At 49.1% G+C, this 18,049-nt stretch overlaps 1 protein-coding gene and 1 pseudogene across 2 annotated transcripts in view; one reads left to right on the top strand and one right to left on the bottom strand.

Annotated features, from left to right (window-relative positions):
- Positions 1-3,836, bottom strand: part of LOC102837239 — a 19,593-nt pseudogene extending 15,757 nt beyond the window's left edge.
- Positions 1-15,721, top strand: part of ACVR2B (activin A receptor, type IIB) — a 57,628-nt gene extending 41,907 nt beyond the window's left edge. The window contains exons 2-11 of one of the 2 annotated variants that reach the window (XM_006869144.1): positions 8,240-8,447; positions 8,612-8,721; positions 8,885-9,036; positions 9,122-9,265; positions 10,326-10,469; positions 10,694-10,842; positions 12,969-13,083; positions 13,737-13,875; positions 13,964-14,094; positions 15,483-15,721. In XM_006869144.1, coding sequence (XP_006869206.1) covers positions 8,240-8,447; positions 8,612-8,721; positions 8,885-9,036; positions 9,122-9,265; positions 10,326-10,469; positions 10,694-10,842; positions 12,969-13,083; positions 13,737-13,875; positions 13,964-14,094; positions 15,483-15,677 — 1,487 coding nt within the window. In that variant the 3' untranslated portion in view covers positions 15,678-15,721. Of the gene's footprint in view, positions 1-8,239; positions 8,448-8,611; positions 8,722-8,884; positions 9,037-9,100; positions 9,266-10,325; positions 10,470-10,693; positions 10,843-12,968; positions 13,084-13,736; positions 13,876-13,963; positions 14,095-15,482 lie in introns of those variants that run through there. The other variant, XM_006869145.1, reaches the window with a different exon arrangement.
- Positions 15,722-18,049: the final 2,328 nt, after the last annotated feature.

The raw sequence follows: 18,049 nt of genomic DNA, 5'->3' as shown, positions 1-18,049 counted from the left end.
GTTTCTGTATTACCTTTAGCAAAACTTTGCTCGTTTGAGATATCAAAGAGATTGTCCGATGATTTCCGCATTCCGTTGGGTCATCTCTCTTTGGAATGGGCACAAACATTGATCTCTTCCAATCAGTCGGCCAGACAGTTGTCTTCCAAGTTTCTTGGCAGAGATGCAGTGCAGTTATAGGTAGGAGCAAACTAAAGTAAATGTGTGCAGTCATTTACCTTACTTGTAAGCCCTCTCCCCTGTGTTCTTCAAGAATAACAGAGCTTGAGAAAGGCAAGTATTCTAGTGAATACCCCTGGGCCCACACCTTTTTCTGTGGAGAGGATGGTGCCAAAGCTGGAAGTGGCTTGAGACCTGCCCAGATTCCTTCTGCCTAGGCTGGACTTTTGAAAGCAGATGGAACTCTTGTCACGTTTGTTGAGGGTTCCTAGACTTCTACTTATGGCATTTATGGTGAATAAGACAGCTGGGGGAGGGGATTTTGCCAGTCTCCATAGCATAGAGGCTGGGGTTTGGTATTACTGAAGGACAGGAAGGAGACAGAATAGCTGAAACTGAAACCCTCACATGGTAAGACTTCCACGGATTGTACCATGAGTGAAAGTGTCAACCTCCTGCTATTGGCGGGACTATATAATGACAGCAGCATCTTGGTAAGGCTGTTGGTGGCGTGACGGGCATCTCCCCTGAAAATTTATAACTCTAGTTCTGTACTCATATTAGTTCGGAGTTGAAATTTATATTTATATTTTCCGAGAAACTGAGAAATTAAAGTTCCAGATAGATAGTTTTATGGGAGCTCAGCAGAAGCAAAAATATAAATTAGTTTCCTTCTTCAAACTCAGCCTCACAGGAGTCTCAGAAATGAGCACTTATGCTCAATATCCATAATTCTAAAACACACGAAGCAAACAAGCTACCATGAATGAAAGTCATTGGAAAGAACAAATGGCAGAAATAGATTTGGAAGAAGTTAAATTATGGAATTATGACAAGAACAGAAGTATCAGAATTAACCAGGAAGTTAAAAAAAACCCAAAAACTTCTGGAAATGAAAAAATGAATTTATAAATTAAGTAGAGGAGCTAAACAGCAGGCTAGAAAAAAGATAATTAGTAAATTGGGAGTAAGATTAAGAAATTATCATGGTGCTTAGTTACAGAATGGTAAAATACAAAAGAGGATTATGGGAATGAATGGAATGGGAAGGTCTGTCTTACTTGAACTAAGAATTTCAATATAGGTAAATGCAGTGCTCTAACTGATGATAGCTCAGAATTTTTCATGATTGGTAAAAAGGCTTGAATCATCAGCTTCTAACAGCATAGGGAATTTCAAGCATTACTAACAAATTGGAAATATATTCTTAGACAAACTACTTAGTAGTAAAACTGAAAAGAGAAGATCTAAGAAAGCAACCAGAGGGAAAAGACAGTATCAACACGTTAAACTAGTAGAAAAATGTTGCCAGTAGTGGAAGCCGAAAACCTGTGGAACAATATTTTATTAAATGCTGAGAGAAAATTACTTCACCTCTAAAGTTCATGTTCATCTAAACAGTAACTCAGGAAGAAGAACAAAATAATGTTTTTGGCAAAACAAAGAAAGATTTGTCTACCAACAGATCTGTACTGAAGGAAGATGCCCTTCAGGAAGGAGGACAGTGATCTCAGAAGGAGAGGCCGGGATGGGAGGAGGCTGATGAACTTATGGACAAACTAATAGTGACTGTGTGCACAGAGTACAAATCATATCTGCCTTGGGAGGTGATCTCAGAAAACAACACACTGAATGCTATATAAGCCCTTACCTACTGATGTTAATTAAGTCCATTGTTGTTGTTGTTACGTGCCCAGAAGTTGGTTCCAACTCACAATGACCCGGTATAGGATTTCTGAGAAGTGGCTGGTGAGTTTGAACTGCTAACCTTGTGATTCAAACGACCTTGTGGTCCAGTGCTTATCCTATGTAAGCACCGCACCACGACTCCAGTGAACCTATAGGACAGAATAGATTTGCTTCATAGGGTTTCCAAAGCAACTTGGAAACTTTGGAAACAGCCTGCGATATCTTTCTCCCACAGAGCGACTGGTAGATTTGAACCCTGGACCTTTTAGTTAGCAGCTGAGCATTTGACCACTGTACAAGCAGGGCTCCTAGACCTGAATATAAATGCAAATATGTTGTCAAGCTAATTAAATGTAAATTGGAAGGGGTTTATTGGATTTAAAACAGTTTCTATAAGGGGCAGTAGAGATGTTGATTAACTTTATTTAGACTTTTAGAACAGGGCACTTATAAAATTTAAGGCTAGTTTTTAAAAGAATAGCAATAGAGTATATGTTTAACTTCTGAATCAGAGAGGCTAAAGTATGAACTTGAAAAATAATCTGAAAGAAAGTTGTGTCGTTTTGACGTGCTGTGGATTCTGTTCCAACTCATAGCGACCTGTACAGGGTTTCCAAGACTGTAAATCTTTACGGGAGCAGAAAGCCTTATCTTTCTCCTGCAGAACAGCTGGTAGTTTCGAACTGCTGACCTTAAGGTTTGCAGACCGATTTGTAACCACTACACAACCAGAGCTCCTTCCGAAAGAAATTAGCAGATGAAAAACAAATTTAAACATAAGTCAAAGGACTTGAAGTCACTTAACAGCAACAGTCATAAGTGTGGTAAGACAGCTGTAGCACAAAGCTAGTATTAGATTGAATTAGGAGGGGCAGTGGGAAGACCAGCTCCAAGACATTAGAGAAAGATTTCAAATCTAAGATGAAAAAATAAATTTTGAGAAAACATTAACCAGAAGAAATGTCATGCAGCTATGTCAATGCCTGATTAAATCGACTGATTAAAACCACAATAAGGTACTGTGTGAGCAGTGGGTGAGGTGCCCAGCACCTATACAGGGTCATTATGAGTTGGAACCAACTGCTGGGCACTTAACAACAACACCCACCAGGACAGGTGGGTGAGAGTTGTAGCCTGTTGGGGACATACATCGGTGCATCAACTTTGAAGAAGAATGTAACAGGTTCTGCTGAGTTGTAAGATGCTCGTAAGCTATGCCCCAGTATATCTGTTTTGTATATTTCATGGGCCTTAACTCTAGAGAAATGCTCATATGTAAGCACAAGAGACAAGTGAAAGGATTTGTAATGTGTTGCTTATATCAGCAAACATTAAAATAACCTCTGAGTCCAGCAGGAGAATAGATCCTTAAGTTATGGTGAGAAGATACAATGGACCGACAAGAGGCACAGCCTTTCGAGGCTGCCTGGGTTCTGAGTCTGGTTTTGGTGCTTAGATATAACTTGGGTAAGCTACTTACCCGACTTGTGCCTCTGTTTCCTCTTCTGTAAATTGAGGCCCCTTACAGCATTCATTGTTAAGGAAGATTAGATAAATTATTTATAAAATGTGTAGAATGTCATTGCTAAGTGCTGTGCAGTCAGGTCCGAGGGTTTCCGAGGTGTGTTTGAACTGCTGACCTGTGGTTAGCGGTCCATTGCTTGTCCTACCGCATGACACCGTGGGTCTAGTATATGGGATATGGCACATGTTTGTTAAATAAAATAAATGTGAATCAGTTAGGACTGTCCAGAATGAAGGGTGGTGGGGAAGCAAATGTGTGGCTGCTAGAAACAAATACTTAAAGAGTATCTTTCGCATGTAAAAGATGTTCCAAGGCCAAATGTAGATGCATTTTGGTTTCTTTTCTGCCCCATTGTGTGTACTATGTCACCAAGTACGGCTGACTGTGTGTCTCATTCTCTAGTGTCCTTTACCCCTTTGCTCCAGTGAGCACTTTCAGCTTCCTTGGTCCCCTCCCCCGCCATCCTTCCTCTGATCCTGGTGAAGAGGGCTGCGGATTCGGTTCCAACTTAATTTCCAGCAGGGAAATAAAGAGTTATGACATGGCCCTGGAAGCCGTTTTCCACAGACCTCTGGGTAGGGCTGAGGGAGACCACTGCCCCAGCCCAGCCCCTAGTCAGTCATCCGTTCTTGGCTTCTTGGACATGGAGGCCTCTGAGAGGTGGGCCCCTAGTCAGTCATCCGTTCTTGGCTTCTTGGACATGGAGGCCTCTGAGAGGTGGGCCTTGGCAGGAGGGGGGTACAGTGGGGTCTCCAGGTGCCAAGAGCAGAGTGTTAGAGCTGTGTCAACTGTAGGGACTGCAGTTCCTCTGGGAGGTGTTGGCTGGACTGGGGGCTCCCCAGGCTTAGAGCTCACCCAGGGGAATCATGGGCACTCCAGCTAGGAACTTTCTCCATGAAGGCTCTGCCTGTCTTCCTTTGATTGGCCCTTCCCTCTCTTCTCTCCTCATTGCACTTTGAGTCTAGGCAGGAGCTTGGTGGGAACACCCCTTTTATCCCCAGTATATAGTGGGGCATGCCCACCACCCACTGAACTGCTTTCAGAGGGACACGAACAGCATCAAGACTGGCCCATTTTAGGTCCAGCTGCCTGGGAAGTGGGTTTTGAGCTGAATGTATGGTTTCTTACAGTAGGATTTCTTTACCCTGCCTGGACTGAGGGGCCAGGAGCATGGGCTGGTGGGGCTTCTTCCCCTGAAGTGTAGGCTACTTGCCACTTTTAAATGAATTCTTTTTTGTTGTGGCTCCTACCCAGGTGTTCTAGAGGGGAGGGCTGAGAGGCAGCCAGTGTGTGTTGGGGGGTCACAAGTACTCCGCAAGTACTCCGGTTTGGAGCATTGCTTCCTCCTTCCAGTGACTTAGCAAGATGTGGGGGTGGGGGTTCATGGGAGCCTCCTGTGTGGAGACCCTGACCCTGAGGGTGTGGGCGGGAGCCCTGCTCTATTAAAAGGCCGAGGTGGCCTTGTATTTGGAGTCCTGCCAGAGGCTATAAATAGCTGAGTGTGTGAAGAAGCTCAGTGCCAGGGAGGAAGGGGGTGAGGGACCCTGGGTCTCCAGCTGGCAGCGGAGTCTGGGTGTGGTGTGGGAGGGACGTGTAGCCTGCCCAGGCCCCCTTAGGCTCTGAGTATGGCATGGGTGTGCACACCGTTGAGAAGGTAAACCAGAGACATTGGGCAGCAGGAAGGGCTATTACTCTATAATGTGCCGGATGCTATTCTAACCACTTTTAAAATGCAGTAACTCATTTAATTCTTGGCAACAGCCCTTGGAGGTAGGTGTAAGTACTGTTGTTATGGGCCTTTTACAAGCCAGGAACCAGAAGTAGGGGTTCCCTAGGCAATCAGTGCTGGCTCACACACTAGGAAGTGTCAGAGCCAGGATTTGCACTGCGTCTGGCCAACTCTAGGCTGCCCTCTGCTTGGTTGCCGTTAGGAGGATCTGGTCAGATGGAGGTGGGTGGCATCCTGGTGCCTTAGGATTTGGAATTCTGGACCCTTTCCATCTGAGCCCTGCCACAGGTAGTGACCTGGAGAGAGGAACCAGGCCAGCCTTGTACCTGTTGTTAAGGGCCCTGAGTCAGTTATGACTCATGGTGACCCTGTAGGGTTTCCAAGGAGCGGCTGGTGGGTTTGAACCACCAACCTCTAAGTTAGCAGTCCATTGCTTACCCTACAGCACCACACCAGCAGCCCGAGGCCACTCATAATGTTGAGCTGACTTGTACAGAGGAGGCTTGCTACCTAAATGGAGATGGAATCCTTTAGAGAACCCTGGGACCTGCAGGCTCCCTCACTTGTTGTCCAGGAAATATCGTTCCATGCCCAGGACTGGCTCTAGCACTGCAGATACACAGTAGTCAGCAGGATCATCCACACCCCTAGCCTGGGCGAGTTCCAGTCTTGTAGGCGATGCCTGTCATTTAAAACATGGCTGTCAAGTACATTTGCCCTGTATTGTTTCCTGCGGGAGTGTTTCTTATGTTAATATTGTTATTTCCTCCTGGAGATTATTTTTGGTTGCGCTATTTTTACGCTATTTGAATGTCTGAGAAATTCCATTAAATAGTAACAACAGGCAATTAGACCAGGGTGGTAAGTTATGTGATGGGGGCAGCAGGAGGGGCTGGGAAGAAGAGGTGGCCTGATTTGAAGCTGGAGGGAAGATGGTAGTGAGCCCCCTTGTGACTGGAGGCAGCAGCATGTGGTAGCTCAGAGGCTGAGCCAATTCAAGGGCGTCTTACAGGGACCCCCAGCAGAATTGCTGGCGCCCCTAGTGGTATCCCCAGAACTGGGTGCTCGCTCCGTGTAGCCCAGCCATGACATGCTGCTGCAGATGAGCAGGCTCCTGGCCCTGCCCCACCTCGCCCCACCTTCTCCCCGCGTTCTCCCCTTGGGCCTAAAGTCCTGAGCTTGAGGCCCTTCCTCTGGACCAGGCTAAATCCCAGCTGTCTGACTGCTCACGAGGCTGCTCTTCTTCTTTACACAAGTGTTGGTCGGGATCTGGGCCCCAGCATTTGGCCTCTCCTACTTGCCCCTGCCTAGGTCCCTCTGGAAGGACCCCGCCTGTCATTGCAGGGTGAGGCAGAAGGGTGAGATCTGACCAGAGCATCGCCCACTCTTGAGGTGGCGGCCCCTTCCCACCCAACAGCCAACCAGGGCCCCTCTCCTGGATGTACCACAGGGAACCAGGTTCTTCCTGGCAGTGGCCACTGATGGGTTGGAGAGGAGACTGGGTTGGGGCTCAGGATATTTGCTCCCCACCCCCCAGGATGGGAGTAGGTTGTCCCTTCCTGGCTGGCTTTCCTTCCATAGGTGTAATTTTGACTCCTCTTTTCTCTTTTCTGGAGTAGCACTAGTAGTGGTGGGGAGATGCCCAGGCATGGGGCCCTCAGTAGACCCCCGAGGTGTGAAGAGGATGGGTAGATGGAATACTCCTGCTCCCTGTTTCCTCCCTTCATCCTGGGTGCCCTGGGAAAGAAACTGTGGCAGGGAATCCCAGAGGTGGTGGTACCTCACCTATAGTCGCCTCCTCTTTCTGAGCATAAGGTTTCAGGATCTTGGGGACAGATTTGGGGGATTTACCCTATGCACATGGGCCTGACTCTTGGTCTTTCCAGTGTTCTCCAGCCTTGCTGAACATTTTGCGTGTTTGCTGGGTGTGGGTAGGACACTGGAGGGTCCTTGCTTCTTGTCCAGGCTGTACATTTTAGGGTATTATGGGGGACACTCCTGCCATGCTTCCATGGGGTGCTGTGGGGAGCCTGGGGCAGGGTAAAAGGCGGGTGCCGTGGGAAACTGCCTTCCATGTAGTATCTCCACATGTGGTCCCTGAGGTCTACCTCACAATCACGGAGACAGCTGGGAGTTGGGGGAGGTCTGTCCCCTTGAATAGGTCTTGACTGGACTCAGGGATGTGTATTTTTAACACATGCAGGAATTCTAATGTGCACAGGTTTTTTGTTTTGTTTTGTTTTTTTTAATAAAGGTTTTTATTTTGGATTGAGTGAAAGTTTACAGGGCACATCATCAGTTTCTCATTCAACCATTCATATGACTTGTTTCATTATATTGATTATACTCCCCTCCATATATCATCAGTTAACAGTGTTTCTCTCTATCCTCTTTAGCTTTTTTTTTTTTTGGGAAAAACTTGCCATTTTGGAATTTACAGTCTCGGCTTTTAGGGAAGGTTTTTACATTTATCTGTGGATATCCAGGGCTCATGTATGAGATTACTAACCAGCATAACTGAATAATCAGATAAAGGACATTTTGCTATGTCTGCTAGGTGGCTATGGTTTGGACGGTCAGCAACGTTTGGGCCCACAGGGACCTGACCTCCTTACCGGGTCTGCACGGTCTGCCACAGATTCCCCCTTATTTATTGTTTGTTTAAGGGACGCTGCCTGTGTGCACAGGTGTTGAGGGGTCTGTTAATTTCTGCTGCAGTAGTCATGGTGGCATAGTGGGTTAAGCAAAGGCATCTTGGTGGCTGCATTCCAAACCCACAAGCTCCTTCACAGAACTGTCGTGGCAGTCAGCTTCCGTAAAGAGCTGCAGTCTTGGAAACCCCGTGGCAGGAGGTGGTTTGGGGGCAGCCCCACTTCCCATGAACCTAGCCGTAAGTCTGGCGGGTGGTTTATTTGGTTTTCTGTGGAGTTAGGCTTGGCCACCATCTCCTTCTTGCTTAGGCTTGGGGAGATGAGATGGGGCAGGGACACAGTAAGCAAGAGGTAGAATGGATGGATGGCTTAGAGTCCCAGCATTGGTGGTGGTCTAGTGACACCTGCCCATCACCCAGCTTCTCCCTGGCTGGCCCAGATCCCAGGGGACATACTTAGTCCATTCTCTTGTCTCTGTGGACACAGGCTCTGGGCGTGGGGAGGCCGAGACAAGGGAGTGCATTTACTACAACGCCAACTGGGAGCTGGAGCGCACCAACCAGAGCGGCTTAGAGCGCTGTGAGGGCGAGCAGGACAAGCGGCTGCACTGCTACGCCTCCTGGCGCAACAGCTCCGGCACCATCGAGCTGGTCAAGAAGGGCTGCTGGCTGGACGACTTCAACTGCTACGATAGGTGTGCTGGGAAGCTAGGTGTGGGAGGGAAGCCCTGATGAGGGGTCTCAGCAGGTCTCCTGCCTGGAGTCAGTGCCCAGGACTGCCTTTGAGGCTCCCCGTCTGTGGGAAGGGGTTTGGCTGGGAAGCCCCACTGAAGGCCGGTGTGGAAAAATGTACCCCCAGGCAGGAGTGTGTGGCCACTGAGGAGAACCCCCAGGTGTATTTCTGCTGCTGTGAAGGCAATTTCTGCAACGAGCGCTTCACCCACTTGCCGGAGGCTGGGGGCCCAGAAGGTGAGGGGGCCACTGGGAGGAGGGATCTGATCTGGGCCTCTCCTGGGCCCTGGAGCACTTGGCTCCTGAGTTGGGTGGAGAGTGGTTATAGGGCCCCATGGCCTGGCCCTGGAGGTATGGGGGTGGGCGGGCTGTGTGACGCAGGGCTCCCTGTGTCCCCCAGTCACGTACGAGCCACCCCCGACAGCCCCCACCCTGCTCACGGTGCTGGCCTACTCGCTGCTGCCCATCGGAGGCCTCTCCCTCATTGTCCTGCTGGCCTTCTGGATGTACCGGCATCGCAAGCCTCCCTATGGCCATGTGGACATTCACGAGGTGAGACAGGGCCGCCTTGGAGCAGGGGCAGGGGTGGACTTGGAGAGGCCAGACCAGACCCTAGTAAGTCCTTGTTCTCTCCTAGGACCCTGGGCCTCCTCCCCCGTCCCCTCTGGTGGGCTTGAAGCCACTGCAGCTGCTGGAGATCAAGGCTCGGGGACGTTTTGGCTGTGTCTGGAAGGCGCAGCTCATGAACGACTTTGTGGCTGTCAAGATCTTCCCACTCCAGGTGGGTGCTTGATGGACTACAGACCATTCACTCCCACTGTGACCTGAGCTCTGGACCTGTCTGACCAAGACAGTCCCAGCCTTGTGTACACAGTGGGATGGGGGCAAAGCCGGCCACCCTCTGTACCCATCGCAGTGGTTACTCATCCGACTCTGGGCTGGTCTATAGGCTTCACACAGAAAGTGAAAGTTCATGGAGCGAGTGTGTGTGTGTGTGTGTGTGTGTGTGTGTGTGTGTGTGTGTGTGGAGTAGGTTCCTACTCATAGCACACTGTATAGGGCTTCCGAGGTTGTAAATCTTTAGTTGAGCAGAAAGCCTTATCTCTCTCCCATAGAGTGACTGGTGGATTTGAACTGCTAACCTTTTGGTTAGCAGCCCAAGGCTTAACCCACTGAGCCACCAGAAGCTAGGGTTGTTGTTAAGTGTCATTGAGTTGGTTCCAACTCACAGCAACCCTATATAGGGTTTCTGAGGAGCAGTTGGTGGGTTTGAACTGCTGACTTAGTGGTTTGAATTTCAGTGCTGATCCTTCAGTGCAACACCAGGAGCTAGAGTTGTTAAGTGCTGTTAAGTAGTTTCCAACTCATTGCAACCTGTATTAGGTATAGGGTTTCCGTGGAGCAGCTGGTGAGTTTGACAGTTTAAACCAACCTTTTGGTTGAGTGCTTATCCTACAGTGTCATACCAGGAGCTGGATGGGTTTTGCAGACAAACTCTTTTTCATTCAGGTGGGTTTTTTTTGGTGTCAGGTTCTACTCAGAGACCCTAGACACAAGGCCCTCCCAAGCAGCTACCCAGGACACTTACTCTGCTTGCTCTGCTTCTCATCTGTCGTGTAACCTTGGGTCACTTACTCCTCTCTGGGCCTCAGTGGTCCATTTGTGAATTGTGGGGCTGCTGGCCCCTTCTGACCCTGGGATCATGACTGCCCAGATGCTCCAGGGTCTGGCTCAGTCCCTGACTTCTGACTCCCCATGATCCATCCTGAGGCCTGGAGGCCATGTGTGGGGATTGGCGGGAGTGGCCCTCCTGCTGTTGGATAAGTGGAATCCCACTGCAGGACAAGCAATCTTGGCAGAGTGAGCGGGAGATCTTCAGCACTCCGGGCATGAAGCACGAGAACCTGCTGCAGTTTATCGCCGCTGAGAAGCGCGGCTCCAACCTCGAGGTGGAGCTCTGGCTCATCACGGCCTTCCACGACAAGGTGAGCCTTCCACAGTTGGTAACCCCTGTCATAGGTGTGGACATGGTGCCCTTCATGATTAGGTGACCACTGCTCCCAAACCCCCCTCTGACTTCCATCCCCGCCTGCCTGCCTCATCTGCCTTCTGTAGAACACTAACTCCGCTAAGCTGTCCTCCCAGGGCTGGCGTTGGGTGCGATCCGCTACCTAACGTCTGTGCCAAAGCTCAGTACTGCCTCCTCCAGGGCTCCCTCACGGATTACCTCAAAGGGAACATCATCACGTGGAACGAACTGTGTCACGTGGCAGAGACGATGTCACGAGGCCTCTCTTACCTGCATGAGGACGTGCCCTGGTGCCGTGGAGAGGGCCATAAACCGTCCATCGCTCACAGGTACCTGGGTCAACAGTGCCCTCCTAATACTGGGCCTGGCGCTGCAAGAGCATTAGAAAGCCAGAGCCAGGCCCGGCCGGGGTGGTAGTCTCTATTGTTAAAAGCTTGCTTACAGTGTGTCAGGGAGAGTGGGCATGGAGAGTTGCCTACCTTCCACCTGCTCTGTGTGTATGTTTGCCCTCTAGTGACCATATGAGGAAGTGCCACATCTGTTGCTTGTCATGTTGGCTTAGAGTTAGCGGTTCTCAGTATTTTTTGTTTTAGGACCCTTTTAGGCCTCTATCAAACAGAACTTTGATATATGTGGATTTTGTGTGTTGGTATTTGCTGTATTAGAGCACACACATTCCATTACCTGATAGACTGATAGCTTCGTGTCCCATGTTGTTGTTGTCATTTCTGACTCATAATGATCCTGTGTAGTGTTTCCAAGGAGTTTGAACTGCCGGCCTTGTGGTCCAATGCTTTATCTTACATCACCACCCCAGGACTCTCTGCATCATGTATCTGCTGCATAATTCTCTGGGTTCTCTTGAGAAAATGAACTTTCAAAGAGTCTCATGGGAAAAAATCATTTTGACCCTGCAGATCCCTGCAACAATCTTGAGTGGGGGTCACACTTTGGGAACCATTGCATTAACTTGCCATCATGTTGTTGTTGTTAAGTGCCGTCAAGTTACTTCTAACTCATAGCGACCCTGTACAGGGTTTCCAAAGAGCAGCTGGTGGGTTTGAACCACCACCTTTGTGGTTAGCAATCCACTGCTTACCCTACAGCGCCACAGCAGGACCCCACTTTCCATTATGTTGTTAAGTGCCGTTGAGTTGGAGTAGCTGGTGAGCTTGAACCACCACTGACCTTATGGTTCACATTGACTTTGCAGTTCAGCGCATTAGCCCACAATGCCACACCACGGTTGTACTTGCTATCTTGTTGTTGTGTGCTGTGGAATCGGTTCCAACTCATAGTGACCCTGCACAGGGTTTCCGAAGCTGTAAATCTTTACGGGAGTAGAAAGCCTCATCTTTCTCCCACGGAACAGCTGGGAGTTTCGAACTGCTGACCTTGAGGCTCGCAGCCCAATTCGTAACCACTACAGTGCTTACTAAATGGCTGGCACTGCTCCGGTCACTTGAGAAGCACCAGTTCATGTAAAGACCTCTTTGCCACCCTGGGAGCGAGGGCCTGCATTTCTCAGTGCAGACAGATGTAAGGATGGGGAACATCGAGATAGTGAGTGGCTTCTGCACCGTCCCATGCTGTGCGGTCTGCCCCTGTGGCTCTGAGGGAGAAGAAGGAGCCTCGAATAGTCATGACTGTAATCAGAGAAGACTGACTTTGTGAAATGGACACTTTTGTTGGTCAAAACTGGCCAGATGCTAAACAACAGCTACAACAAAACCCAACAGGATGCCGACTCTGCCATGTGCTTCAACCTAACAGCTATTGTTGGTTGCTAAGTGCCATCAAGTCAGTTCCAACTCATAGCAGCCCTGTAATAGGTTTTCTGAGCTGGAGCAGCTGGTGGGTTTAAACTGCCAACCTTGCAGCTAACATTCCAGTGCTTATCATGTAGCACCATATCAGGACTCCATACCCAATAGTTATGCATTCTAGATATGGCATGTGTGACCCTAAGCATTTTCACTTGTTACTCAGTTTAATTCTTAACATAAAGCTTACAGGAACTGGGGAAAGTGAGGCCCAATCTTCACACGCATCTCTGTGTGAAGGAAGTGGCGTGCTCTGCTCTACCGCTGCCTTCACAGCAGCCTCGAGCCTCTCAGAAATGGCAGGTTAATTCTAAATTCATGACATTCATTGTCCCAGAAAACTCCAGACACCCTTGGATATTTTCAGGACTGGGAAGTGCTCTGTGTAGCCCCTGGGATGGGCTCCTTGCCAGCCCTGGCAGAGCCCTCCATCAGAGGTGCAGCTAGGGGTTCTGCCTGCCTCACCACCATGTACACTTTCTTCTTCAGATCAAGGGTGGGACGGCTGGTCTCGGGTCCCTGGAATGTGTAGGACACTGGCTCTAGTATTTGGAAGTCTTGAATAGGAAGCCAGAAGCCAGGCAGGGTGACCCATGATGTTCAGCTTCAGCACTGCCTGTCTGTCTCCACAGGGACTTTAAAAGCAAGAATGTATTGCTGAAGAGCGACCTCACAGCCGTGCTGGCTGACTTTGGCTTGGCTGTTCGGTTTGAGCCAGGGAAACCTCCAGGGGACACCCATGGTCAGGTAACAGGCCTCGGGGACATTGCAAGGAGGTTGGTACAGGGTTGGACACTCTGCCTTCTTGTGGGGTATGCACAGGGACAGGGGTCTCTACGTATGATCAGAGCTATCTGTGCTCAGAGAAGCCTAGTTTTGGTGGGGAACACAGAGCTTGAAGTGGGGGCCGGGTGAGTGGCATAGCCATCAGCCATTCAGCCTAGAAACAGCAGGTTCCTTAGTGGGCTTTTGGCCACTTGTCCTTATAATCTTTATCTTTCTCTCTCCCTCTTTCAGTTTTAATTGTTAAGCAAAATATGATAGAAACGTACAAAAAATGCAGCAACTTAGGAAAAGTTACTCAGAACAAACCCTAAGTAAACCATTCTCAAGCAGTCGCTTAATATTTTAAGTATTCTACCCTCCCTTTTGTTTTCGTTTCAGTAAAACTGGGTAGCTCCTGTGGTATTGACGTAGTAATTGGGTAGGAGCTGCTGTGTGGGCTTGAACCACCATCCTTTACATAGCAGCGGGACACTTAACCATTGCACCACCACGGCTCCTTAACCCTCCCTGAAACATGGCTAACCAGCATTGATCCCACTGACGCCTCTTGTCTGGTGCCCCAGCTGTGTGTGCGTTTGTGACAGTAGACTCGGCCCTGCCCTGTCTTCATGTAGGTGGGCACACGACGGTACATGGCCCCTGAGGTCCTGGAGGGAGCCATCAACTTCCAGAGAGATGCCTTCCTGCGCATCGACATGTATGCCATGGGGCTGGTGCTGTGGGAGCTGGTGTCGCGCTGCAAGGCTGCGGATGGTGAGTGGGACAGGGGCCCTGAGCACCCTGGGTGGGGGCTGGGGAGTGGGGCCCTCAAGGTGACCCTGAGGACTCCATCCACACCCAGGGCCCGTGGATGAGTACCTGCTGCCCTTTGAGGAAGAGATTGGCCAGCACCCGTCGCTCGAGGAGCTGCAGGAGGTAGTTGTGCACAAGAAGATGCGACCTACCATTAAGGATCACTGGCTGAAGCACCCGGTGAGGACCCAGGGCCTGGGTGGCAGGTGACTGTGGGGACCACAGAGGGGAGCCCCTCCATGTGTGGCAGGAACGGGAGTGGGCAGAGTGAGGGTGAGCCAGACTGCAGGTTAGTCCCCTCCCTTCCACCAAAGACAGTGTCTGGAGAAGTTCTGTTCTCTGCAAGGGCCACTCTGGGTTTGGTCCCAGGGAGTGATGTCAGCTGATGGCTAGCTCTTTCAGGGCCCAGGTCGTCTCCTGTGTGACTCCCATGTGCTACCTAGGCATAAACACATCTGGGCCTACCCCATCTTGGTTTGAGTTCTGGATCTGCCATCCAGTTACTGGCCCATTTGGGACAAATTGCCTTGTCTCTCTGAGTTGTTCATTCCGTCATGGTAGTACCATCAGACATTTAATGAGTTGTAAAATGCTTGGCAGGATATCTGTCACTCTGAATGCTTAATGTGGATTAAGTGTCCACTGTTTTCTGACTGGCCGAGCCATGTGGCATTGGATTCTTCCAATCTGGCGGTGCTGCACACAAGTCCCTAGCCCTGTGAGTCATCTTCATAGAGTTCCTTCTCTGCCTACTCCAGGACTAATTCAGAAAAAGGACAGCTTAGGCCCACTGTCCACTAGCACTCCACCATAAGGTGTCAAACTGACAGGCTCATGCTGTACCCTAAAGCCCAGGAGTATCAATGAAGTAAACTGAGGCCTAGAGAGAGCTAGAGTCTGTACCTTCTGCCTTAGATTTTCCTAGTCTCCCAAGCTTGGTTTTAGGGGAAGCTAGTCCGTTCCCTGATGCCTAGCCCCACGTCTAGAGGTCCAGATGTGGCCTGGCCCAGAGCAGACTGGAGTCCTCTCTACACCAGCATGTTGCCATCCAGATAGATGTCTTCCCCAACTCCATGCAGTTGAGTCCATCCTGGGATGTCATGACTCATGGAATCTGGGACGCTATTTCAAGGGATGGGGTCAAGTAGCATGTGACTGGGACAGCCACACCTTTGACCGTTATTACGCAGTTTGTGTTTTGCATTTTTTTGTGTGGTGCTTTAGGATATGCACTGGACTGAGAACCACAAGGTCAGCGGTTCAAAGCCACCAGCTGCTCCTTGGAAACACTGCAGGGTTGCTATGAGTTAGAACCAACTTGATTCACTAATGATAACAAGTGCGCCATGACAGGCAGCTGTGTCTGCCCAGGAGGGAACTGAACGGGGGGTTTTGTTCTCCTTTCTTGGTGGAGGCTCAGTGAGCCTCTGGCTGGGGCTCTAGAGGGAGGCTGCAGGGCAGGGCGGAGAGTTGCCTGAGCCCTTGCTACTTGATTTACTGCATGGTTGGAGAACATTGTGGAGACTTTAACAAAGGTGTCTTTCTTCTCCTCGTCTGCCTGACTGCAGGGCCTGGCCCAGCTCTGTGTGACCATTGAGGAATGCTGGGACCATGATGCAGAGGCGCGCCTGTCTGCCGGCTGTGTGGAGGAGCGGGTGTCCCTGATCCGGCGGTCGGTCAACGGCACTACCTCGGACTGTCTTGTATCCCTGGTGACCTCCGTCACCAACGTGGACTTGCCCCCTAAAGAGTCAAGCATCTAAGCCCGAGACACTACTATCTCTCCAGACTCAGTGGATCTGAAGAACTGAAGAAAGGATAAAAAAAAGAAAGATGTGTTTTGTTTTGGAAACTCCCATAAAACCAACAAGCACGTAAAATGCAGCTGCTATTTTACCTTGACTTTTTATTATTATTATAATTATGATAATTATTATTGTTAATATTATTTTTTGGATCGGATCAGTTTTTACCAGCACATTGCTCTACTGTATTGCAAACAGCGGACACGTCAGCAGGCGTTGAGGTGCTGAGCTGTGAATGCAGAACCAGCGCCATGCTGAAGAGCCTCAGTCACCTCCTGTCCTTTGGGGTTCATTTTTCCCGCACCCTCTTTGTCGTTTCAGAATCTGTGACACAAAAAAACCCCATCTCCTGTCTTAGGAAACTTAAATGCTGCAAACTCTACCTAGAGGAACCTTTGAGAACTGTTACATAAGAAACACACCTTCCTCAAAAGAGGAGTTTCCTCAGCCCTTGTCCTGTCCCCACAACCTTCCCTGCCTTTGATTTTGATTTTGTTTTGATCCTTTTAGACAGTGAAGCTTAAGAAACAGCAGATGTGTCTTTCACGGATCTAACGGGTGTTGCCCTGACCGAGAACAAACTGGGCTGAGGATGATGGTTTGGACTGGAGCTGGAGGGGAGGACGGTGCTGAGGTGGGGTTTGGGACAGAGCTACACTGGACTCGGGCACATTTGGAGCAACATCCTTTGCTATGGAGGCTACTTCTCAGGTAACCTGAAATTGAGGGCAAGGACCTTGTGGCGGCCAAGCATTAATGGCAAGAGCGGGGTTTGGAGAAAGTCTGAAAGCTGGTGTGGCTCAGACCCACTTGCTGGCCCTGGCCAGTTTTTCCCCACTAACTTGGGTTTGGGCATAGGACAGAACATTTTACTTCTGCCCTAATTTTAAGGTTAGGTAAGGGTAGACATCACCACAATGTAATGAATACGGTCTTCACAAGACATGATGCTGTAAATATCTTAATGGTAGCAAAGCTGAACTACTTTGCTTCCTCCTAGAGCAGTTCAGGGAAATGCCCACAGGGAGACGCCATGTGTAGCTTGGACTAGAGGAATTCCCAGGCAGGGCCCCCCAAGCCCGCCTCTGGAGACCCTGAGAGTCCTACAGCTGTGGGTCTGCCCCTGTTGGTGACATGACTGTCCCCTTTGTGTGGCTTGTGGGCATAGCTTTCTCCAGACCCTTTAAAGTGATGCATATTCTGAAAACCATTTTTCTATTCTGCCATGACCTTGCTCTAGTCAGTGAATGTTCCTAATGCTGCTGTTTCAACATATGAATTTCTCTTAATTTATGAAACATGCAAATTTTTTTAAAGACAAAACAAACACACATCCACACATGCTTTGTTATGTGGCTTCCGAGGTTTAAATTTTGAAAAGTCAAAGAATTAAAACTTCACGACCACAGACCACCTCAAACCAGAAATACCTCAGAATTTTCTACTTGTGTAAGTTTTATTATATATTTTTGTTAGTTGTGTTGTCTTGTAGTAAGTATATTTTAATGTAAGTTGGCTTTTATGACAAGAGAGTTTAAAAGAAATAGAAAAAAACAAGTTGTACGAGTCTTTTAGGGAGTACTGCCGATTTTGTTTGCTAACGCCCTCTTGTAAATAATCGTCACCCACTGTAGGTTGGCCGTCTGGGCTGAGTCAGGGCATTCGTTAACTCTTGTTTGTGAAGGCTTTTCCTTCTGGTTTTGTTAGCTCATTTTATTTGAAAACAGTGCATCTTTTTATCCTGAGGGTTGGTGAGTTGGCGGGTGAGGGGAGAGGCCAGCTTGGGTGAGAGCTAAAGAGGGACACCTCCTTTTAGATTATTTGGGGATTCATGTGTTTCCCACAATTTGGTCAATGATGGAATGACAAGTAACCCCACTTGAATGTGATAAAACTTCAGCCCACATGAAGTCATTTGACCTGAGATTTCATTTCTAAAGCAAATTAGCAGCAACATTTGCCATAGAGAGCCATCGTGTCTCTTGAATCTACACTGTGACGTGGGGGCAAACTGTAATAAAGTCACATATCCAAGAGTGGAGTGTCCGCTCCTGTCCTCCGTCTAAGAGGGCACTACACACACCCTTGAAACCGCCTGCTCCCCAATCAGCACTCCACATACATACCTGGGGCCTGCCACTTGGTATGTGGGAACAGGTACTGTGGGAGGCACCTTTGCCTCTCTTTCAGAGCTTAGTTTTTGCTTCATGGGCAAAATGTGGGCTGGCCAAGGTGGTTCCAGGGCCAGGTTTTTTGTTTATTTTTCGGGTAAGCTGTGCTGTCTGTCTTTCTTTCTTGGCTGTTTGAGTTTGTGCTGTGGTATTTTTCTT

The sequence above is a fragment of the Chrysochloris asiatica genome, unplaced genomic scaffold (assembly GCF_000296735.1).
Source record: "Chrysochloris asiatica unplaced genomic scaffold, ChrAsi1.0 scaffold00127, whole genome shotgun sequence".
Classification (NCBI taxonomy): Eukaryota; Metazoa; Chordata; class Mammalia; order Afrosoricida; family Chrysochloridae; genus Chrysochloris; species Chrysochloris asiatica.
This window is presented reverse-complemented; position numbering and strand designations above follow the sequence as displayed.